The sequence below is a fragment of the Acipenser ruthenus genome, chromosome 20 (assembly GCF_902713425.1).
Source record: "Acipenser ruthenus chromosome 20, fAciRut3.2 maternal haplotype, whole genome shotgun sequence".
In the NCBI taxonomy this organism is placed as follows: domain Eukaryota; kingdom Metazoa; phylum Chordata; class Actinopteri; order Acipenseriformes; family Acipenseridae; genus Acipenser; species Acipenser ruthenus.
This window is the reverse complement of record NC_081208.1, coordinates 20,908,477-20,929,081: the sequence shown is the minus strand read 5'-3', so window position 1 is coordinate 20,929,081 and position 20,605 is coordinate 20,908,477. Positions and strand designations below refer to the sequence as shown.

The 20,605-nt window shown below is 36.9% G+C and overlaps 2 protein-coding genes and 1 non-coding gene across 5 annotated transcripts in view; all 3 read left to right on the top strand.

Moving 5' to 3' along the window:
- trnat-agu (transfer RNA threonine (anticodon AGU)) lies at nucleotides 1-74 on the top strand. Its single transcript has one exon. It is a non-coding gene; the product is annotated as a tRNA-Thr (tRNA).
- A 604-nt stretch (nucleotides 75-678) lies between these two features.
- On the top strand, nucleotides 679-10,251 carry LOC117425404 (cysteine-rich venom protein-like). 2 transcript variants are annotated; one of them, XM_034042314.3, is made up of 10 exons: nucleotides 679-1,070; nucleotides 2,228-2,380; nucleotides 2,899-3,006; nucleotides 3,858-3,955; nucleotides 4,126-4,223; nucleotides 4,309-4,332; nucleotides 4,961-5,053; nucleotides 6,000-6,101; nucleotides 6,703-6,828; nucleotides 7,578-10,251. In XM_034042314.3, exons 1-10 carry the CDS (start codon nucleotides 918-920, stop codon nucleotides 7,670-7,672), a joined length of 1,050 nt encoding a protein of 349 aa, XP_033898205.3. In that variant the 5' UTR covers nucleotides 679-917; the 3' UTR covers nucleotides 7,673-10,251. The 2 variants fall into 2 exon arrangements, with proteins under 2 accessions (XP_033898205.3, XP_033898206.3); XM_034042315.3 differs by lacking the exon at nucleotides 4,961-5,053.
- A 96-nt stretch (nucleotides 10,252-10,347) lies between these two features.
- LOC117425168 (low-density lipoprotein receptor-related protein 3-like) overlaps nucleotides 10,348-20,605 on the top strand; it is a 28,432-nt gene continuing 18,174 nt past the window's right edge. The window contains exons 1-2 of one of the 2 annotated variants that reach the window (XM_034041893.3): nucleotides 10,348-11,096; nucleotides 14,692-14,739. In XM_034041893.3, coding sequence (XP_033897784.3) covers nucleotides 11,021-11,096; nucleotides 14,692-14,739 — 124 coding nt within the window. In that variant the 5' untranslated portion in view covers nucleotides 10,348-11,020. Of the gene's footprint in view, nucleotides 11,097-13,197; nucleotides 13,316-14,691; nucleotides 14,740-20,605 lie in introns of those variants that run through there. The other variant, XM_034041894.3, reaches the window with a different exon arrangement.

The following is a 20,605-nucleotide window of genomic DNA, read 5'->3' as shown; positions in this document are numbered from 1 at the left end:
GGCGTCGTGGCTTAGATGGTTAAAGCGCCTGTCTAGTAAACAGGAGATCCTGGGTTCGAATCCCAGCGATGCCTTTTAGTTGGCGTTCCTTTTTGTAATTAATTAAAAAAAAAAAAAAAAAAAAAAAAGTGCTGGCACTAATAATTGTACAGTTTGATTGCTAAAATCAAATTATTTCTCACAGTTAAACTTAAAGGCACATTTCTGTAAATAGAAATTTTACATATTGTTTTATTTTATTTTATTTGTTTTTACACTGACAGCAGTTGGGCGACTAATACCAAACGGATACTGTACGTTTTAATAGTGTCCTACATTTCAGTCAAACGTGTTAAACCTGCCATTCCTTTGTTCACGGCGTTGCAGATTGTTAGGACTGGCAGTAGGAGTCGCTGTGCTTGTTTTTGAAGCTTGAGACGGTGAAACGAATACTGTACAACTATTTAGGTATACAAGTGCAGTATAATTAAGTAGGTGTATTAATAATGTCCACAAACAATGGTCTGTTAAAATAAATACAACTAGCAAATGTTATTTTAGATTCTCACACTCGGTTACTCAAAATTATTATTCATTTATTTATTTATTTATTTATTTATTTATTTATTTATTTATTTATTTTTAAACTTCATATGAAAAGTTTTGGTAATGGCAACTGAACATTGAGTAACATTGAGAATTTAGCTAAAATGTTAGCAGTTACATCCAGCGGGTCTTTAAATTAAAATACCCTGCTGCTTTTGCTATGCAATCCTTACGTGGGAGTTTCTTACAAGCACTCGATTGTCATTTTAATGAGTTAATCTTGGCTGAAAAAAAAAATCATATTGATCTATTAACTCCACTGACTAGGAGGCAGAAATCAGCCCTACACAGACAGGCAGTGTTGTTGCATCTTCCCATGCTCAGAGCTTCAAATGCTGTATTTATTTCTAATCACGTTATGCCGGCTTGTTATTTTGCATGGAAGGAAAACGGATTACTCTCCGGGGGAAATACAAATCTTATTGGATTTACACAATAATTACAGAAAGAGAGCAGTCCCAGAAGCAGCTAACATGATGAGGCTGGTAAGCTCCTTGAATTAGTTTGTTATGCAAAGACGCGCTTGTATTTTATACTAAACTGTTTTATAAAATAAATACATATTAGTTAGACAATACAGATTTTCTCAAGTGACTTACATGTATCATTTGATATACTTTAAATATATTATCATACAAAATGTATTATTTGTGTGTACAATTTGTTTGAAGAAACACGATTACTTTTCAAAGAAAAAAATCTTTCAGAAAAGATCGTGAAAATTAAACAAAAACAAACAAACAAACAAAAAAATACAAATAATTATAACAAAACCTAAATAAACGATTGAAGCCTGAAAGAGCCATATGGTAAACAACATTATATATATATATATATATATATATATATATATATATATATATATATATATATATATATATATATATATATATATAATATACTAGGCAAAATATATTGTGTAAAGAATGTGTTTAATATACTGTTCACTACACATAAGCCCTTTGATATGATATTTATTAACTGGGTATTGTGTTGGTTACAAATAGTTGATTGATGGGGGTCGCTGTGCTTTACACAGACCCTTTGTGTTTCTTTTGGAGGAGTGTTTGACAGTGTATTTAAAAAAACACCATGGCTAGTAACATTCAATAGAGACCTTATTTAAAAAACGAGATACCCCAAACGGAAAGTCTATAGAAGCTGGAACTGTTATGTACACAATAAACAGAAAAATGGGAATGGGAAGAAAGTCTTTTACCAAAATGGCACGAGATAGCGTAAAAATTTATTCCCTCACAGATCAGGAATACTGTTTTTCTTTTCTGCATTAGCAGCTAAGCTACAAAAAAGGATATAGTTAAATTTCACTCTAAAAATGTAGTTCGTTTGAGTCTTCCATTAACTTATCAGCAAGCTGACTCGTTTGGTTAACGGGCACACTAATTCCTTAATTTGATTAACAAATCAACACATTAAACACAGTCATTTTTTGATGTTTCCTTGAGAAGACTTTAACTCTAAATGTCTGCCAAATAAATTTGCTAGTTTCTTTTTAGTATTTTTACTAAGACCATGGTGTGACATTTTAAATATATGGGCCCACAGGTTCCAGTTTAAATGCATTGTGAGCTCCTCTGCAGCTAATCATCTAATTGAATTGATCTTTGACCTTCTCTCCTAGGAGTGGCAGGATGAGCTGGCCAGCATGGCTCAAGACTGGGCTGATCTGTGTGGTTTTGAGCATGGGCACCCCAAGAGAGACGAGCTTCCATTTAATGGAATCGGACAGAATCTGAACAAATTCACAAGCACCAATCCTGCTCGCCTTAATTCAGTAAGCAATCAAAGCTATATACTCTAAATCACAATAACAATTTTAAAACGATTCGTAAATAAGTTAGAAGCCTCTGATTTAAATGTCTGAGAACAAATGCACTAAAGGAGGTGTGTAGTAAATAGCTTTGAGAATCCAGAGTATGTAGTGTTAATTGTGTACAGCCTGTGCTGCAACTACTGCATAGACCAGATTGGCTACATTTGAATACAGGTATAGTAGTCATATATGTATATATGTATAAAATTCAGTACTACTGTGGCCTCAGGCAGTGTTTTATCCAATCAGCTTGCAAGTTTTGCAGCAGTTTTTTTTTCATGGGATGTAAATTCCAAATAACAGGAAAATTAAACAGAAGAGACCCAACGGCAGATTTTGTTTTTTCACTTCAACATTTTAAAACTAGGAGACGTAACAGAAAAAAAAGGTATTTCTATTTGAAAATAAGCCATTTAAAAATCCGTTCAGCTGGACACAACTAATTCACCCTATAAGCAGTGATACTGTCTCCTTTCTAGGTTGAAGCCCGGACCGTGCAGGCAGTACAGGCTTGGTGGGATGAGGAGAGATGGTATAACTATGAAAGCAGCAGTTGCACTGGACCCATCTGTGGACACTATACACAGGTACATACAGTACAGTACATGTACTTCACTTCTCCATCCAGTTTTGTATAGGTTCAGCCTCTAGACCACAAGGTAAACAAGAAAATAGGTCATAGCTAGGTAGTACCCATTTCAAATCTAATCTGAATCACATTTAAGCTGTGAAGAAGGTATTAATTTTCAGGAGAGAGGAGCACATTGAGAAGAGTTTGCACTTTTTGAGATTTGCTCCAAGAAAACTGCCAAGACTATGTTTGATAGCTCAATGACAGAATATTATTTCCTTAGTGCATAGTCAAAGCTGTATTTCCATCATAAGCCCGGGAACAGAAAATGTGAACAACATGGATCAACCTCCTGTGGCAATGAGGTACTTTGAGTCATGTTGCCATGGTGACGAATAGGCTCTAGGCCCTACGGTTTGGCTATATAATACCAAAGGAGGAATATTCCAGCAGTATATTATCTAAACCTAGTGTAGCCCAGGGAAAGTGTAGGAAAAATGCACCACACTTAGGGGGTTTTCTTGTTTTTGGCCTGATAGATAATAAAAGAGCTGAACAGGCTCTATTGTTTTATCTTGTTTTCTAAAAAGGCCATGGACCATTTAATAGAAACCAATTCAATACCTTTGGTCAACACCTCCAAAAGTTCAAACATTTCTCAATGTGCTCCGATCCCCCCCCCCCCCCACACACACACCATTCTTCAGACCGATTCCAATTTCCCTTGGCAAACGTTCTTTCATGATGAAATTGGGTCTCTCGTCGCACTTGTAAAAATGTATGTTTAGTCACTCATGAACTTATAATAAACGGCTGCACTGTTGTACACTAATGAACTGACAGACCATACTGTGTCTTCCTTTGCAGCTTGTTTGGGCAAGAACACAGTACGTGGGCTGTGGCTATTTGAATGGCTCGAGATGTCCTGGAATGTTTACCTATGTTGTCTGTAACTACGGTCCAATGTGAGTAATTTCCGTTTTTAGGGGGTTAGGGGCCAATGGATGCCATTGGGGAATGCTAAAATATTCTTTCCTTAGTGCACAGCCAAAGCTTTATATTGCCGGATAAAGAAATCTAGACTGACCTCCGGAAGAAAATGTAATAAAGAAAAGTAAATATATCTTTACTGCAGGGGAAACAAAGGCTTGGATCCAAAAGTACCGTACATAAAGGGAAAGGCCTGCTCAAAGTGCGACTCTGGCCATGGCTGGTGTGAGGATGGATTGTGCAGTAAGACCTGTGAACTTGAATTGACTTGAAATACCAGCAGCGAAGATGACTTTTACAGTAATATTTCTCTTTTCGATTTTTACAGTTGAGTGTCCAGGTGGCAACTGTGGTAAGAATCTGTTTGTACACTTTCCAGTCAGTTGTAGTTTGAAGGTTCCCAAACATTCTTTGCTCAAGGTCCCACATGACATCCTGACGGAGCTGTCACCCAGGGAATCCACTGAAGTGGGAAGTTTGGTTCCATTACAATCACCTCCTTCTTGTTAAATAATACTTACTGTTAGCACAGGCATTGGAGATGAAGATTACAAATGTATGATGGGAGCGGAGATCATTCTGAGTAACCCCAAGCGCTTAACAGTAGCATCCAACATCTTGCAGCCCCACTGGGTACCCAGGCCCAGCAGTTCTGGAACCCTTGGTTTAGTAGATCCCAGCACCTTATTTTAGACAGAGTTTTCAGAAGCACTAAGCTTCATATTTAGGAAAGCTATACTGTAATAAACTGAAATATACATGCAATAGCAGAAGCATGCTACGGGGATGCAGGGACAGGCAGGTTTCAAGGGGACAGGAAGCTTGTGTTGATTAAGCTAAAACCACATTGAGGGGATGTAAACAAACGGAACTGTATACAATGTCTGCTTTCTTACCGGGGGACAGAAATAGTGATCCGAATTCTAAAAAGGGGTATAATTAAACATTATTATTATTTTTTTTTTTATATATATATATAGATTGCCCGTTACAGTGTAAAAACTGTGGAGTCCTGAACCAGAAAAACTGCAGTTGCGCCTGTGCTGAGGGATGGGACTACGCTGACTGCTCAGGTTAAAAAAAAACAAACAAACAACAGAGACAGGAATTAATACTATTCAGGCCCCTATTCAGAAAACGGTTTTAAGGAACGTTTGTTTAAGGAGTGTTTGTAAGCATTCTCTTAGGTGAAACAGGGCTTTGAAAAATGAGAATAAACAAATAAACCTTCTCTGAAACAGTCGAGAAAACTGACAACTTCATTTAAGAATCGAAATGAACTTAAAAAAAAAACAAAAAAACAGCCCTGAACAAAATAATCCTAAAACAGTTGTTAAAGTTTTGCAAATAGCTTTTAATGTTCTACTAAGAGTGCAGTAACCTGACTTGCACATCCAAATTTTTTACATCAAAACGGCAAAAAAATGTAACCTAAAAATCAGAAGCCTATTCATCGTGTGTGATAGTTATTTAATTACATGGTCTGATAGCTTGACCCCACCAACTAGGAGTGTGAAGAGCATGCATTCAAATTAATAGACAGTGTCAATACTTGAGGGGAACACTGCATAGGATTTCACCAGGTTTATATTTAGGCTGATACAGCTAGATTACAGTTGAAAATGCTGGTTGATGTTTAAATTTACAATTGCTGCTTTATTTAACCAGGATTGCTTCTTCTTTAATATCATGTACATTAACCAAAAAAATATTGTAATAACATATAAGCTATCAAACATTTCCCTCCTTCAGTACACTCAAAATAACTGAAAAGTGCTGTTTTTATACTGTACATTATACAGTATAACAAGACACTGAACTTTCCTGTATCCACTCTTTATATTAAGAACATACATTGTATTGAGTATATCAGGTAGTCTGATCAAGTGTTCTACCTTAATACAGCTTTTAAATTAAAGAGATTTTTGTGTAGTGCTTTGGGACAGTCTGGGTTGTGAAGGTGAATCAAAATGAAACATTGTTGTTGTTGTTGTTGTTGTTGTGTGTTTTATGTTACAGAGGCATGTGAGAACTCAGACTCCAGGTTCTGTTCTACGCTGTATGAACCAAACTGTGGCATTATACGACCAGAGCTTTGCCGAGCTCAGTGTAGACACTGTGGTAAGTTAAAAACTGTTGGTTCTGGAGATTCACAAACAAAACTTGAATGTTGTGCCTAAAGTCACTTGTTCTTGTTTTATTTTGATTCTAAAGGAATTTTTACGGCATGGAGAATTGGAGAATTCTCTCAAGCCAATTCTTACATTGTCCATTCGCTATATAGGTATCAAATGTGCAGTTTTGAAAGAAAACCATTATAACTAACATGTATTTTCATTTTAAAACATGATATCTGGTTCTACACATGGTTTCTGGTTGTCTTGTACATCCTTGGTAATTTCCCCTGGAGAGTAAAATATCCCACTCCCCTTCAACACCTTAATTCTTGTCATTAACCAACCGCATTGACCCTGTAGGGCTGGCCTTTGTCCTGCAGGGGCTGGCAGCTCTCCAGCATCTGCTCTCGAGCGCCTGGGTTTAAAGAGGTAATTGGCTTGATCGTAGGATCGTAGGACGCCCACTGACCTTCTGTTCTCCTCAGCTGCTGTTGCAGTTTGTTGTGTGCTTGCTGTTCACTGAGACCCAGACAAAAATGAGAATCTCAGGAGGCTATCCACAGACACACACTGCAGATTCACGTGTACACATTTCCATACCTTAGCTCCTTTCAGAAATACAACAAACACAAGGAAGTGCTGTGCTGGAAAGATCTGCCACAACAAGGGATACCTGAACACTGAAGGCTGCCATTGTGTCTGTAAAAATGGATACTCTGGGAATCACTGTGGTAAGCACTTTGCAGCTTATAACAACTATGGAGCTGACAGCAGCTTGGGGTTATCATTTAATAGCATAAATACATTGTAAATACCATTAGCATGTTCCCGGTTGTTCTACAACCCATCCAAACCTACATACATTAATAGATGGCCACAGAACCCTTAACAAATTACAGACAGACAGAGGTACAGCAACTGTAATGGTTTTGTATCAGGGCCAGTGATACAATGGGATGCACTTTAGAATGGTACCACTGTGGGAACATTTTTATTTTGACATAGCAATGGTATCTATGACAATACCATATCAGTACCATACAGACATGGTGCTACCGTATCAGAACAAGTGAGCCAGATTTGTTCTAAATACATTTGTTGCCAGTTATGGTATTGCTGTGGTTGCTATGGTTTCTGTTGGGGCTTAGGGTAATATACACTGATATTAAAATCTGAAGGGAAGTATTCCATGAAGGGAATCATGTATAATTGCAAACAGACTGGTGTAGTACCAATGTGCCCACAAGCCAGATCCTGGTGAACAATTTACTCAAATATCCAAAGTGGTTTTGTTTTACCGCTTATCCCAACGTACTGAGTCAATGCTGTGGCTTCTGTAAATGCCTGCTAAAGTGACAACACTCTTAAATAATGCATCTAAAAAACAGAGTCGTGTACCCTTTCTAGGTCAGGCAATTAAAACTGCTTGAATTACAAGTACACTGAATTCCTATGCTGTTCTGTCTCTCTCTTTTTTCAGAGCATGGAGCTGGAAATATAATAGGAAGCTGTTGGAGTCTGTTGCTGGTTTTAGCCTTGGTGTCTTTACTGTATCTGTTGAACCTGAACTGCTAATCAGCGATGTCCCTAAGGTTTTATAACCACACTTTCACACTTCAACTTCAGTATAAATGGACTCCAGTGACAGGTCCTGTACTTGAATAGTTCTGTAGGTTACAGAACCAGAACTAGAACCCACCCAAGGCATTTTTGATGCAGATACAAAGAGTGCACTGTTAGATGGAGATTTTTTTTTGCCCGCAGTGCATTAATTATATTGTTATCGGTACCCAGTCTTACCCTGTACCTAGCCTGGTATATACAGTATACTCTACCTATTGTGGTTGTTGTGTGGAGGTTGTCTGACAGTTTTGCTGGAGTGATTGTTCAAGGGCAAACCATGTTTCTTCATACTCTAAGGAGTGAGAAAGGATTTTTATTACCGTCTAATTTAGTTCCTTCTTTAAAACGGAAAACAATTTATGTCCCCCAGCAATAATAACACTATTATTTCATTATATTTTTAACCAGAAAAATCTTTTTTTACACGTAAATATTACACTTAATGTCATCTTTGAACCCTCTTTATAGAGTTTAGATAGTGTCCAGTAGGCTCCTAAATTGCAGGTGTCAAAGCATCTCCTCCACCAAAGTCTATCAGATCTTCTGTCTTGCCCATCATGACCAAAAGTGACTTGGAACAGGCAAATTCTATGTTTTTGTATATATATATATATATATATATATATATATATATATATATATATATATATATATATATATATAACAGAATGCCATTATATACCATAGGAACATTCAAGTGCTTGAAGCAAATTAAATAATTCCTGAACATTTGCAGTTTTTAAATATGCATGTTATAGCAGCCATGTGTTTTCTGTTTAATACACTAGCTCTGCTATAGGCTAAAGAAGGTTCTCAGTTTGCTTGCCTAGTGTACAAAGTTTGAAGTTTGAGTTACTACTGTACCATTATATTTTCTGACTGTGTGTCCATATAACTGTGTTAGAAACAAAGATGTGACAAATGTGTTTTTTTTTGTGCGGTGTTATACATAATTTCACATAGAGCACCACCTTCAATCCAAAATTAACCGACAACAAACATGACTGTGTATAGTTAGGTATTAAAATGAAGTTTCAATTGGATTTAAGGTGGCACTCTATGGGCAATGTTGTATAAAACCTCCACAATCTGCACAAAACTGACTGGAGACACCTTAAAAACCATTCAAAGTAATCAGTGAGTTTCTTCAATTTCAGAAACCATCCTTTTAAAGCTGAATTAAAAAAAAAAGGTGAAGTGCCCCATCAGCTTATCTTACGTTTCTGTTTCAATTGTATCAGTATACAAAAACACTGTTAGCAAAATCATAACATTTTCCAAGACTGTGTTTGAGAACTGTTATGATTTAGTTTCTTCTTCTGTTGTTGCTTTTGTACACTAATTTGGTTTGTATTAAGTTATGCACATGCTTTATTCTTAGTTTATTTTGATTTGTTTTTTAACTCGTTGATATACATGTATTTACTTACTGTATACAAGGATAGTACTGATGTTAATTAGCTATAATTAGGTGTTTTGGGGAGTGTAGTTCCATTTAGAAATGTGGGAATGAAACAATTAATTAATTATGTGGAACACGAAACAACCCCATTTACTCCCCTGAGTTACACCTGCAGTTAACAATTATAACCTGCTACTGCTGCAAGAATAGTGGCAGGGGCATGTGTACTTGAAACTAAAACCAGACCTAAGATGTAATAAAAACTGGAAAAATCTATTGTTTCTATAGAAATACAGTATAGTGCAGGCTAAACTTTAGACGAGTGTAATAAACAGACACTAAATAATATCGTAATGTATAATTTAAAATAATTCACCAGAATAAGTTTGCATCTGTGTTTTTTTTTCAGGACGCTGATACAGTACAGATTTTCTCTTTACATATGTTTGAATATTAATGATTCAGCATTCCTTGCTTGTATCACGCGTGTGATAGAGTAAAAACGTGTGCTAGAACTGAGCTCTGTAAAAAGTGAAATCAGTAGTCAGCACACAGACCGCTGTGAAACCCGTAGAATAATTACGTCATAGTTTCTGCAAATCATATCTCAATGCATGAAAATATATAACACGTAATAAATGTTGTATCAGATTATTATTATTATTATTATTATTATTATTATTATTATTATTATACAATAGTAAATGTGTATATTATGTCTGATATATATTTAAAAAACGAATATTTATTTTCATATACATTTACATATTTTAATATGTCCTATAAGTGTTTCTTATTCAATTATTAAGCACGTACTTCTTTCTCGCCTGCATTAGGTATATCTTTTACATATTTCTGTGTTCCATGCTGTATTGGGAGTGCTCGATCATCATTTCGCAGTTTAGTTGTAATATGGCCCTCCTGCCACGTGGGGGCGTATCTGAATGTCACATTTAATAAAACAACCAAAATTAAAAGCAACATTTAAAAAGAACGGAGAAAGGTCAGACAATGTATTTACAACAACGTCTTCATATAATTTATGACATAAAATGTGTTACCTCTACCTATTTAATAAAAAAGTAAAAACAAAACAAAAAAAAACAAACGTTTTTTCCTTCTCACCTGGCTGAAGCCACGTATATATATATATATATATATATATATATATATATATATATATATATATATATATATATATATACTGTGGATACGCCAGGGCAGGAAGTTAAACACTAATCAGAAAATGAGCTAATCTGTGCCACAGTTGCTGTCTTTCTGATTCATCAGCAGCAAAAGCTGTCCAAAATGAAATATTAGTTGGAAGAAACGTTATGGTCCATTGGTTATTAAACGAAGCAACAGTGCATCAGTGATTTATTATGTTATCTAGAGAAAAATGAGATGAAAAAAAGCGACAATTCCTTCTGCATGCTGCTGTGTGTGCACTGTCAGCTGGAATGATGGTGCTGGCTTTGAGTTTCAGGTTAAACTATTTTTTGGTATTATTTATATTTTGATGGTAATGCAATAAACAATCAAACGGCGAGAAATGACCGCAAAAGTTACGCTATATATTACCTCGATGGAGCGGTAAGGCAGAACATTCAGATTGCTTTGGACAGAATAGCAGAAAGATGCTAATCAAGTGAATATATTATTGTAGTTACCAGCTTTTGATGGTGACACTACCGAGGAAAAAACAAAACAAAGCAGCAACCGACCGCTCGTTGAGAGAGACTCCTGCTTGCTTCCTGTACCTATCTCTGATGATGACGAAGAGACTGCAAAAAAAAAAATCGTCTGAAGTGACAGTAGTATACGACACATTACAACACAAGGAAAGCGGCAAATGCTTTTATCCTCAGGATGACAAAAGAATCTAATGGGAATTTCGAATGATGGAGAAGATTGGAACCTCGCCGAGTCTTCGTTTAAAATGGATATTTCGTCAAATAGCTCTAATTTCCTTTGGTGAGAGAGTCCTTTAATTTCTTGTACTTTGTATTATTTTATTTTTTTTGCATTCAAAATAGAAAATGTGGTTTTGTTGTTTTTTGATTGTAAACGTTGATAAATATGCAAAAGTGTTATTTGCATTAACATTTTTAAACGTCATAAAGCGTACGAGATTTTAATTGAATCGTTGTTACGAAACAGTCCAAATTGTATTTGTGGCTACACGTAGCAAATATACACACATATGTACAGTACCCAACGTTTCTAATGTGTGTGTGTGTTAAGGTCTACTGACCGTCATTATAACTATGCTACTCATTTAGCTTCATCAGGTTTCAGCAAAAGTGTATTTAAAGTGTAACATGACGTTTAAACAATAGTAAACCATATAGGTTGCTATTAGCCAATATAGAAAAAAATTGCGCTAGGTTACATTTTTTTTCAATAACAACACCAATACTTCATTATACTTCTATTACGGGTAGCTGAAATAAAACCGAGTTTAAATATGCCATTTATAACCGTCTACTGCTGCGAGCAGTCGCAGAACCAGCTTATTTGGTTCACATAAACCCCCTATAGCTAAGACTGGGATGTAAAGAAACTAGAATAAGTCTAGAAAAGTTGATTCAGAATGCATAACCAAGGTGGAATATGGTATTGTCACTGATCACACCAAGGAATTGTATTTTAGTTTGAAATTCAATTGAAATTGAGGTCAACTATAATACTAAAACATGAGCTTGTAAATAGATAAGATAGCCTCTTAATTAGAGTGACATTAGTCCCTTTTTATTGATTTGTAACTCAATATCTCAATTCATTGTCTTTGAATAATGATGTTTTGTTGTCTGAATGTTATTTGTGTTTGTATACTCAACCTGGACCTTCAAACAGGTTCTGACCTCTGAAGCCTAGACATATTAAGCTTAAATTTATATATATATATATATATATATATATATATATATATATATATATATATATATATATATATATATATATGTATATATATATATATGTGTGTGTATGTATATATATATATATATATATATGTGTATATATATATATATATATATATATATATATATATATATATATATATATATATATGTAATACATAATACATAATAATTTACTGGTTTTCATAAACGCTTGTAAAAATAAACTTCAAAGTCAGACCAGCTGTCGACTGTGCATTTGAAACTACAGTTTACAAACAGAGCTGATACAGCTTACAATACAGCTTCATTGAAGTCTGTGTCCTTCACCGTAGAAGGTGCAATTGCATGTTGCGGTGTATAATTGTAACCAGGATCTTTGTTCAGAATAAGAACCTTTTGATGAAAGCAGGATGTTTGGAAGTCTCTTGGTATTTAACCGCAATGGTGGTGTTTAATCTCAGAGTTGTCACTTTATGATCGCCACTTTACTGTGGCCCATAGGCAGTGCAATTTCCCATGAACCCATGCTGTTTGATGTGATTTCCATTTGCTTCAGTCACAACATCCATTCTTGGCAAGTTGTGGCAAATAGCTGATTGGAGCATCATCGCTGTCTGCAAGGGGCTTGTGGAATTCTTTATTTCTATGAAGTGTTTAAAGCTGCAGCAGCAGAGCCTTCATTGTATCAAAGTGTGTGTTAGTGTACCCTGCACTGAGGGCTGTGATTCATACAGCACAGCTGGCAGTTCATGTAGATTTATCATGTCAGCTGCCTCTCTGGGCCACAGTTAAAGATGACAATGTGGAGCATCATATTCTCGAGGTCGAAATAGGAGGCTGCTCCCCCCCCCCCCCCAACCCCCCCCCCAACCAGTGCTTTGGCTCTGTAAATAATGTACATTGCTTCTCAGTCCCCAAGTGACTGGAGTACTGCAGAGACTGCACTAGCTCTGTACCAATTTTGAGTTGTTCAATTAATTAATTCACTAATTTAATATCTTTATATTCGGTTAATGAAAACCAGAAACAGACAATCTGATCTAAAGGGCACAAGGGTATATACTGTGGCTTACTGTATGAAACAGAAGAGTGCTGAACTTTGGACCTGGCACAGCTAAAAACAGGGAACGCCATGATGCAGTACAAAGAGTTACCCATAGGGGGTGCTGGTGAAGCCCATTCATGACTATCCAGGACCCACCCAGGACGACCAGTTTTTCTGCCTTGTCTGTATCTGGAATAATGGGCTGAATACAAAGATAATGCTCGTCAATGTATTCAGAGTCTACGGTAAATGATCCTAACTGATCAAAACTATCCACTACAGCAGGGGTTTTCAACGGGGGGTGTGCGTACCCCTGGGGGTACTTCTAAGGGTCATAGGGGGTACGTAGGATGACTCAAATACACAAATAAAAATGAAAGTAAGAGAAAATAATGATCTTCAATTTTAACGGCGTTAATATATTCTCTAAACCACGTGTATACTTATTTAGTCTTTGTTTAGCAGCTCAGAGTTAACCGCTAATGTACTGCGTGGATTTCCACTCTGGTGATATCGGTGAAGCAGTTGTCTGGTGATTTTGCCTGGAGAGCGCTCTGTGCTGCTCATGATCTTTGCTGTTTTCAACTTGTCGTATCAGTGAAGCACAGTATTTCTGCGTTTTTTGGAAGTAAACATAAATAGTCATCACAATACTTATACTTGGACGGTTTTTGTTTATTACCGCGGCTGCATTTTATTAACAGTAGTAGCAGCTGTTTGAATATGTGTTTGTGTTTGATACATTTCATGCTTGCAGTAGAAAAACAAAGGAAAACACAAGTCAGACAGTGCAAAGCGACATAAAATTATACTTGTGTATTATACTCGTGAAACTACCTAGTCCTACTGCAGGTGATGGTCCTAAAACTGCCTTTACTGTATATGCCTATATGATAAATCAAGGTAGTGGCATTAATATCTAATACCAGTTTATTAAAGCTGTTATTATTTTTAATCTCTGTCTAGACACGAGTTGAGGTGTTGTGAATTGGGCTATAATGTTTCGTTCTCATCTTGGGTTATACCATATTTAGTGTTAAAAGATTTGGCTGAACTTGTGGAATAACTTCCCTCTGCTTCACCTCTCCAGTCATTTCCTTTTTTTTTTATTTATTTTTTTTAAATCTAGCAAAAATATTTTTTTAAAGCAGTTCCAAGTGAATTCACCCAGCGTATTTCCTCTCGGTCCCAAATCCTGCATTGGAAACATACCACACCATCCTGGACTCTGCACATTTCATTTGCCTTCAGTTGAAGCTGCAGTACCGCACATGATAGTCACTTTTACGTTACGTAAAATATAATCCCTCTATGTCTGTTTCCTGCAATCTTTCTTTGTTTAATTACTTGCTTGTATGCACTCTGCTGTGTCAGAAAACAGTGTGCTTACAGTGCATTCACCCTCCACCTAACAGCTGTCTAAAATGGATTTGAAAATAGCAAAACTGATGTGTAGCAAATTTGCTGTGTAGCAAATTGATGAACCATACTGTGTATTTTGTTATGTTTGTTTAGCACACTAACCCACTGCACACCATTGAATGCTTGCCTGGCTTGCACACTAAGAATATTAGTTCTTTTTTATCAATAGGATTAATGCAATGTTCTTGTGTTTTTACAGCAGGTTTCTTCATTGTTCAGAGAACTGAATCTACTGCAATAACAATGGGTAAGTGTCTATACTTGTCTTGCAGGCAGGTACAGTTCAGTCAGAGAACACCTCAATCTAGCCCCTGCCATTTGGAGCAGGGGTGGCCAAAGTTGGCTATTCCAGTCCTGGTCTTTGTTCCTACCTGGTCTTTGTTCCAAATTGTTTAATTGAACCAATTAAACCTCCATCCAGACCCTGAAGTAGGTAATTATCTCATTTTACTTGGCCGTCCAGGACCATGGTTGGACACCTCTGATTTAAAGACTGGTAATTGTGCTAAACTAATACTGGAGCTTGAGACCACAAAACTTAACCTGTGACGTAAACCGGATTTGAACCCAGACCTCCCAAGGCTGAAGGCAGTGAGGCTAGTGAATTAGGGTGCTGTGGCAGCGTGCTTCATCATGGAAACCTGAGTTGTGCTCCATGAATAGCAGTGTGAAGAGTGGTTGTTTATTGCTTGTCACTTACATTTTTTTTTTTTCAGACTGTACTAGAGTAAGTGGCCTTGTTCTATTAATGCATGCATTGACTAAGTGGATTCAACTCTTTGTAATGTTGCCATGCACACGCATTCTTGAGTCGAGAGCTTTCATTTATGACGTCTGTTAGTTTTACTACTGAACTCTGCCACACATTGATCAGGTGCATTTTTTTGTGGATTGTTATATCTTCTGCTTAAAAGAAGGGAGTATAGAATTAACTTCCATTAGAATTGAATTTATAGCCTCAGTGCCATGTTCGTGATGAGTTCTTCTTTAAAAGCAATATGTGACAGAATTCAATGTGCAGTGTCCTTGTCTGATTGTTTTATGTTTTCCACTGTACGTGTTTGCGAGGGTCATTATTACAATGCTTTGGTATTGAGTGTAGCAGGAATCCAGTTTGACTGGTGCTTTTTTTTTTTTTTTTTTTAAATTATTTTCTCCCAATTTCGCATATCCAATTATGTTTAGGCTCAGGTCACCGCTACCACCCCCGCACTGACTCAGGAGCGGCGAAGACGAACACACGCTGTCCTCAGAAGTGTGTGCCGTTAGCCGACCGCTTTTTTTCACACTGCAGACTCACACTGCATTCACCTCAGAGCTACAGCGTCTACAGCTCTGGGCAGCTTACAGGCAAGCCCGCAGGCCCCCGGCCTGGACTACAGGGGTTGCTGGTGAGCGGTGAGCCGAGGACATCCTTGCCGACCTTCCCCGGGGCGGCGCTCGGCCAATTGTGCGCGGCCCCCTGGGAGCTCCCATCTACGGTCGGCAATAGAATAGCTTGACTGGTGCTTTTGAAATATTATTAACTTGTCCTTGCTCATATTCTGTAAACCGTGAAACCTTCTTAATATAATTTAATGTAAGTGTCAACCTCCACTTCCAGTATTACCACATTGAAATGTCGCTGCTGGAATCTTGAATAATAGGAGTCAATCAGGGAGAAGCTCCTAAGAACTTTGCTCCTTTAGCCATACTGTACACCTGACTTGGTGAACACATGAACAAACTGTCGAAATACAAGTAAGATCAGTAAGATTTTTTTTTTTGTTTGTTTGTTTGGGGTGGTTGTTAATTCACACATTTAGTGCCAATGTCAAAGTATTTTCAGTTGAAGTCCTTTTAGCAGATTCCCGTTTGTAGCAAAACCAGAAATCCAGACTGTGGGAATATGAATTTTTAGCTTGTTTCTGTTTTTGGAACAAAGACTTGATCTATCCCCAAATAGAGACATTCTCTTCTAGATGTAAAATGAAACCGTCCCCTGCACCATCCAGATGGCTTTAACCAAGCCTGTGGGGTCGCACCACCTCACCTGGACCACACATTGGGGAGGAGGGTCCTCTTCATCCTCCTGGATCAGATGAAAAAACCATGGAGTGGAGTTCCCTGAATATTGGCCTTTGAGCTGATAATCAGGTTGAGATAAAAACAAATAATATATAGGGTACTGTATCCATCTGTACAATATCTGATAAGTTCAGTATTGTACATGATTGCATGAACAATGATTGACAAACTGTAATAAAACTGCATTATGTAGCATATACTGTAGTACATCCATACTGTAACTTGTAGAACAATAGATCGTAAGGTGAAACTTGCAAAAATGTGTCTAAGTTTTATCATAAAATGCAAGTGTGATTAAATGGACACAGTGAATATAGCAAAGGTAAAATTAACGTCATCTTAATGGGGGATTTATAGTCCCGTGTCTTTGGCCCAAAGTAACACTGGAACATTCATTTAAATTTCGAAAACCGATTTATTTTAAGAAGTTACAAGGAAAATGTATCGCGCATACTGTATCTCACGGTTGAATATGAACATTATTATTATTATTTGTTTATTTAGCGGAAGCCTTTATCCAAGGCGACTTACAGAGATTCGAACCCAGGACCTCCTGGTTCAAGCCCTTTTCTTTAACCACCAGACCACACAGCCTCCTTTTTAAGGTAATACAGTCAACATAGACTTGGAGGTTAGCAAAAAAGGCAAGTAGGCCTACCTGTATACTGGAGTTTTAAACTAAATCCTATTTTGCACTCCAGAGTATTCAAAAGCCTGTGCAGCAGAACACAGCACAGCAAAAACAAACACATCTGCTTTGTACCGGAATTGAACTTCACAGCGTTTATTATTTTTTGTTATTATAAGTAATAATAGTTGTAGTAGTAGTAGTACTAGTGTATCTTTATTGGCATAAACTGTTCTCTCAAATACTAGAGCACTTGTATTTAAAATTGTTTATTGTATGTATGAGAAAATTTGAAGTAGCCACTGAACTTAAAGTATTACTATGCTATTGTAGTTTAACTGATTTTGATGTTATTTTTTTAAGCAAGCACACGATGCAAGTACAATAATTTTAGTAAAGTCTCATTGTGCGCATGGGAGTGAACATTCTGCATCCCCAGAGTACTGTATTGTGTTTCTTCCAGCCCTTGAAACATAAATAAATAATAATATTCTTCTATACACACAAACAAATACAATAAGATTTACATCCAAAATTCAACCGTGACAGGTGCTTCAAAAACAATCATGCAACATACGGTTGAGATTGAAAATAATTGAAATCTAGAATTCTTTATGATCGACAGAAACTGTGAAACACACTGCTTGTCTTGGCTTGACTGTAGGGTATTTCAAGAAAACATTTCAGTCTGTTTTGTGAGAATCCATTCTTAGACTGGTTGATGTTGATTTTCTTTTAAGTGTTTTTTCACAGTTCTCCTGAAGTGTGATGGCATTAAGAATTGAATGCAGTCTGACATTTTAAGGCATTGTGAGGTCCCTGAATCAAATACTTTAGCTGCGTGTGTGTCATGACAATACTAGCCCTCCTACCCCCTAGTGTGCAATGTGTTAACATTTCCAATTGGGGGCCCTAACCCAAAAGGACAGGGAAAATTACCTTCAATTGAGCAAAAATGCACATGTGAGCCTGTATGATATTCAATGCACATAGTAACAAACAAGGCCATTTCTGCAAGTATACCCTATGGTAGTTAATTTAAAGGGTTAAACTTCCATATTATTATTTCACATTGTCTGTGACTTGTAGGCACAATTCCCATATTATAAACCCATGTCCTTTCCAACTACTGGAACATTTAAATGCCATCCAAAATAAATAAAAACACATTCTAGTGAACGAAAGTTTGTTACTTTTTTTCCTGATGGCTCTAATTTTGTGTTCATAACTGTGGCTGGGGATGAATGTCTCCTGATATGTTTTTAAACATACCAAGGGCCTAATTTTCTACCTTAAAGGCACCAATCCCTTGGGTAAATCTCTTTTTTTTTATCCTGACAAACTTTAACAAAGCTTTTATTATTATTATTATTATTTATTTCTTAGCAGACGCCCTTATCCAGGGCGACTTACAATTGTTACAAGATATCACATTATACATGATTTTTACATATAATTGCCCATTTATAAAGTTGGGTTTTTACTGGAGCAATCTAGGCAAAGTACCTTGCTCAAGGGTACAACAGCAGTGTCCCCCACTGGGGGGCAGCTTGAAGATGATATAACATTGTAGCACTTCAGATAGTAACAGGTAACAGAAAAATTAAAGCAAACTTGAGTTTCTTTAAAAGTGCATTCAAATGTGCTTGTTTGGTTCACTGGCAGCTTCATCCAGACTGGTTCTATTGGTTTCACATCGCACTTTTCCAATTGCACTCGGCTCTCTTGTTGGTTTATTAGAATGGAAGTTTTCTCTGTGAAAAACTCTTTTTCCATCATGCCCAACATGGAGAATATTGTGTTATTTTGGTTTATTTAGTGCTAACAACGTCAAACCATTACCAAAGTAACGTAACGTGCCGAAAGAGCGTCAAGTGTTTGTTGGAAAAACACTGTTTTGGAGGAAATGCTAGAGACAATCATGATTAAGAAAAATGTATAGTGAACCAACTGCAATTTAGCTGTCATTGATGATGATGATAGCTTGTAAATGTTGTATGCGTGACAGTGTGGGGAGATAGATATTACAGGAGCTGGCTTACTAATCAGGGGGAGCAACACAAATGCAACAGTGACTAATGTCTGTACAGACAGTGCCGCTTTGTCTCGGCACAATGTTTTCCCTCCGAGTGTATATGGCATGATTATAATAAAGCCCGTCGTAATACATGTTCTAAATCATTATTCATTTGTCATTTCATACTTTTCTTTGCTTGTGACAGTTTTGCTATTATGCTTAAAGAACACGCATGCTGCAATAGTCATTAAATCTCAAACATTATTCGCATCATTTGATTGAATAGGCAGGGTTGCTCCAGTTAGTAAATCTGCCCCACAGTTTTTTTTTTTTTTGTTTTTTTTATGTGCTGTTGTGTACATGCGACATTGTGGTGTTCTTGTCTGGTGTGTGACAAGGGGAGACCCTTTCCTTGGTGCTTGCTGAAGTACGTCACTTCCATGATTTGCTTCGCTGTTTGGAACGGTTTGTTTCCAAGTGAACTGGAATACGTTTTGTTTCACATTTGCAGAAAGTTGAAACAGAGTGGCAAATGTACCGAGTCCCCTTCCAAGCGAACCCAGACGACCATTTCAAGTGATCTCGGTTCATTTGGTTTGATGTGCATCCTGGTGTGATTCCGTGGTTCTCGGAGGCTTCACATATCACTCCAAGCGAACCGAACCACACTTCAATGCACATCAAAGGGTCAAACGAACTACGTGTGAAAGTGCCCTAAGGGGGTGTCCTTACAGCTGAAACTACTTTCAGGGCTTGTAAATAAACTGCTTGGTGAACAAGATATTGAACAGGATTGTGGGACACTGCAGCTTTAAAAGATTCAATGAGTTTCTGATGGATAGGTTTCAATTTGTAATGTTCGTTTTCAGTAGACAGTCTAATTTAATCAATGTGAGCAGTACATCAAATGTTGTCTCCCTCTAATAGATAGCCTTTAAAGGCTATTATGGTAATATAAACATCTTCCTGCATATCTACTTTTAGTGTAGCTCAGGCTGATCTTTTTATTTTTCCATGCTTTCAGTTGTGATCAGTGAAACAGCTTTGAAGCCTCTTTTTAAAGACAGTTTGCACTACTGAAGATATCCTCTTATATACATCTGGCAAGCTGTTTTCAGTGTTGGATTGAACTGATAACATCCTGATATTGTCAGAAGTGACAATTGAGGCGTACAGCTGCAGCGTTGGAAGAGGGAGAGCAGCTCATTCCAGACGGTGCAGATTTAAATTTAGGAAGCCGTTCCTATCACAGATGCACTCGGCTCCAGGTTAATGTGGAAATGTCATTATTAACTTTAACTCGTAAACATTTTGTTACACATCTGTAATGCTTCTGCATACAGTTTTAAACAATTTAAGAGGAAAAAATATTAAGAAAAATAACTTTCTTCTAACCGAAAA

Bases quoted from the DNA above. Each gene is read 5' to 3' on its own strand.
- LOC117425404 (XM_034042314.3), top strand. From the start codon at position 918: ATGCTGTATTTATTTCTAATCACGTTATGCCGGCTTGTTATTTTGCAT. The intron at 3,007-3,857 runs GTACATACAGTA...CTTCCTTTGCAG, and splicing joins TCTGTGGACACTATACACAG to CTTGTTTGGGCAAGAACACA. The intron at 6,829-7,577 runs GTAAGCACTTTG...CTCTTTTTTCAG, and splicing joins ATACTCTGGGAATCACTGTG to AGCATGGAGCTGGAAATATA.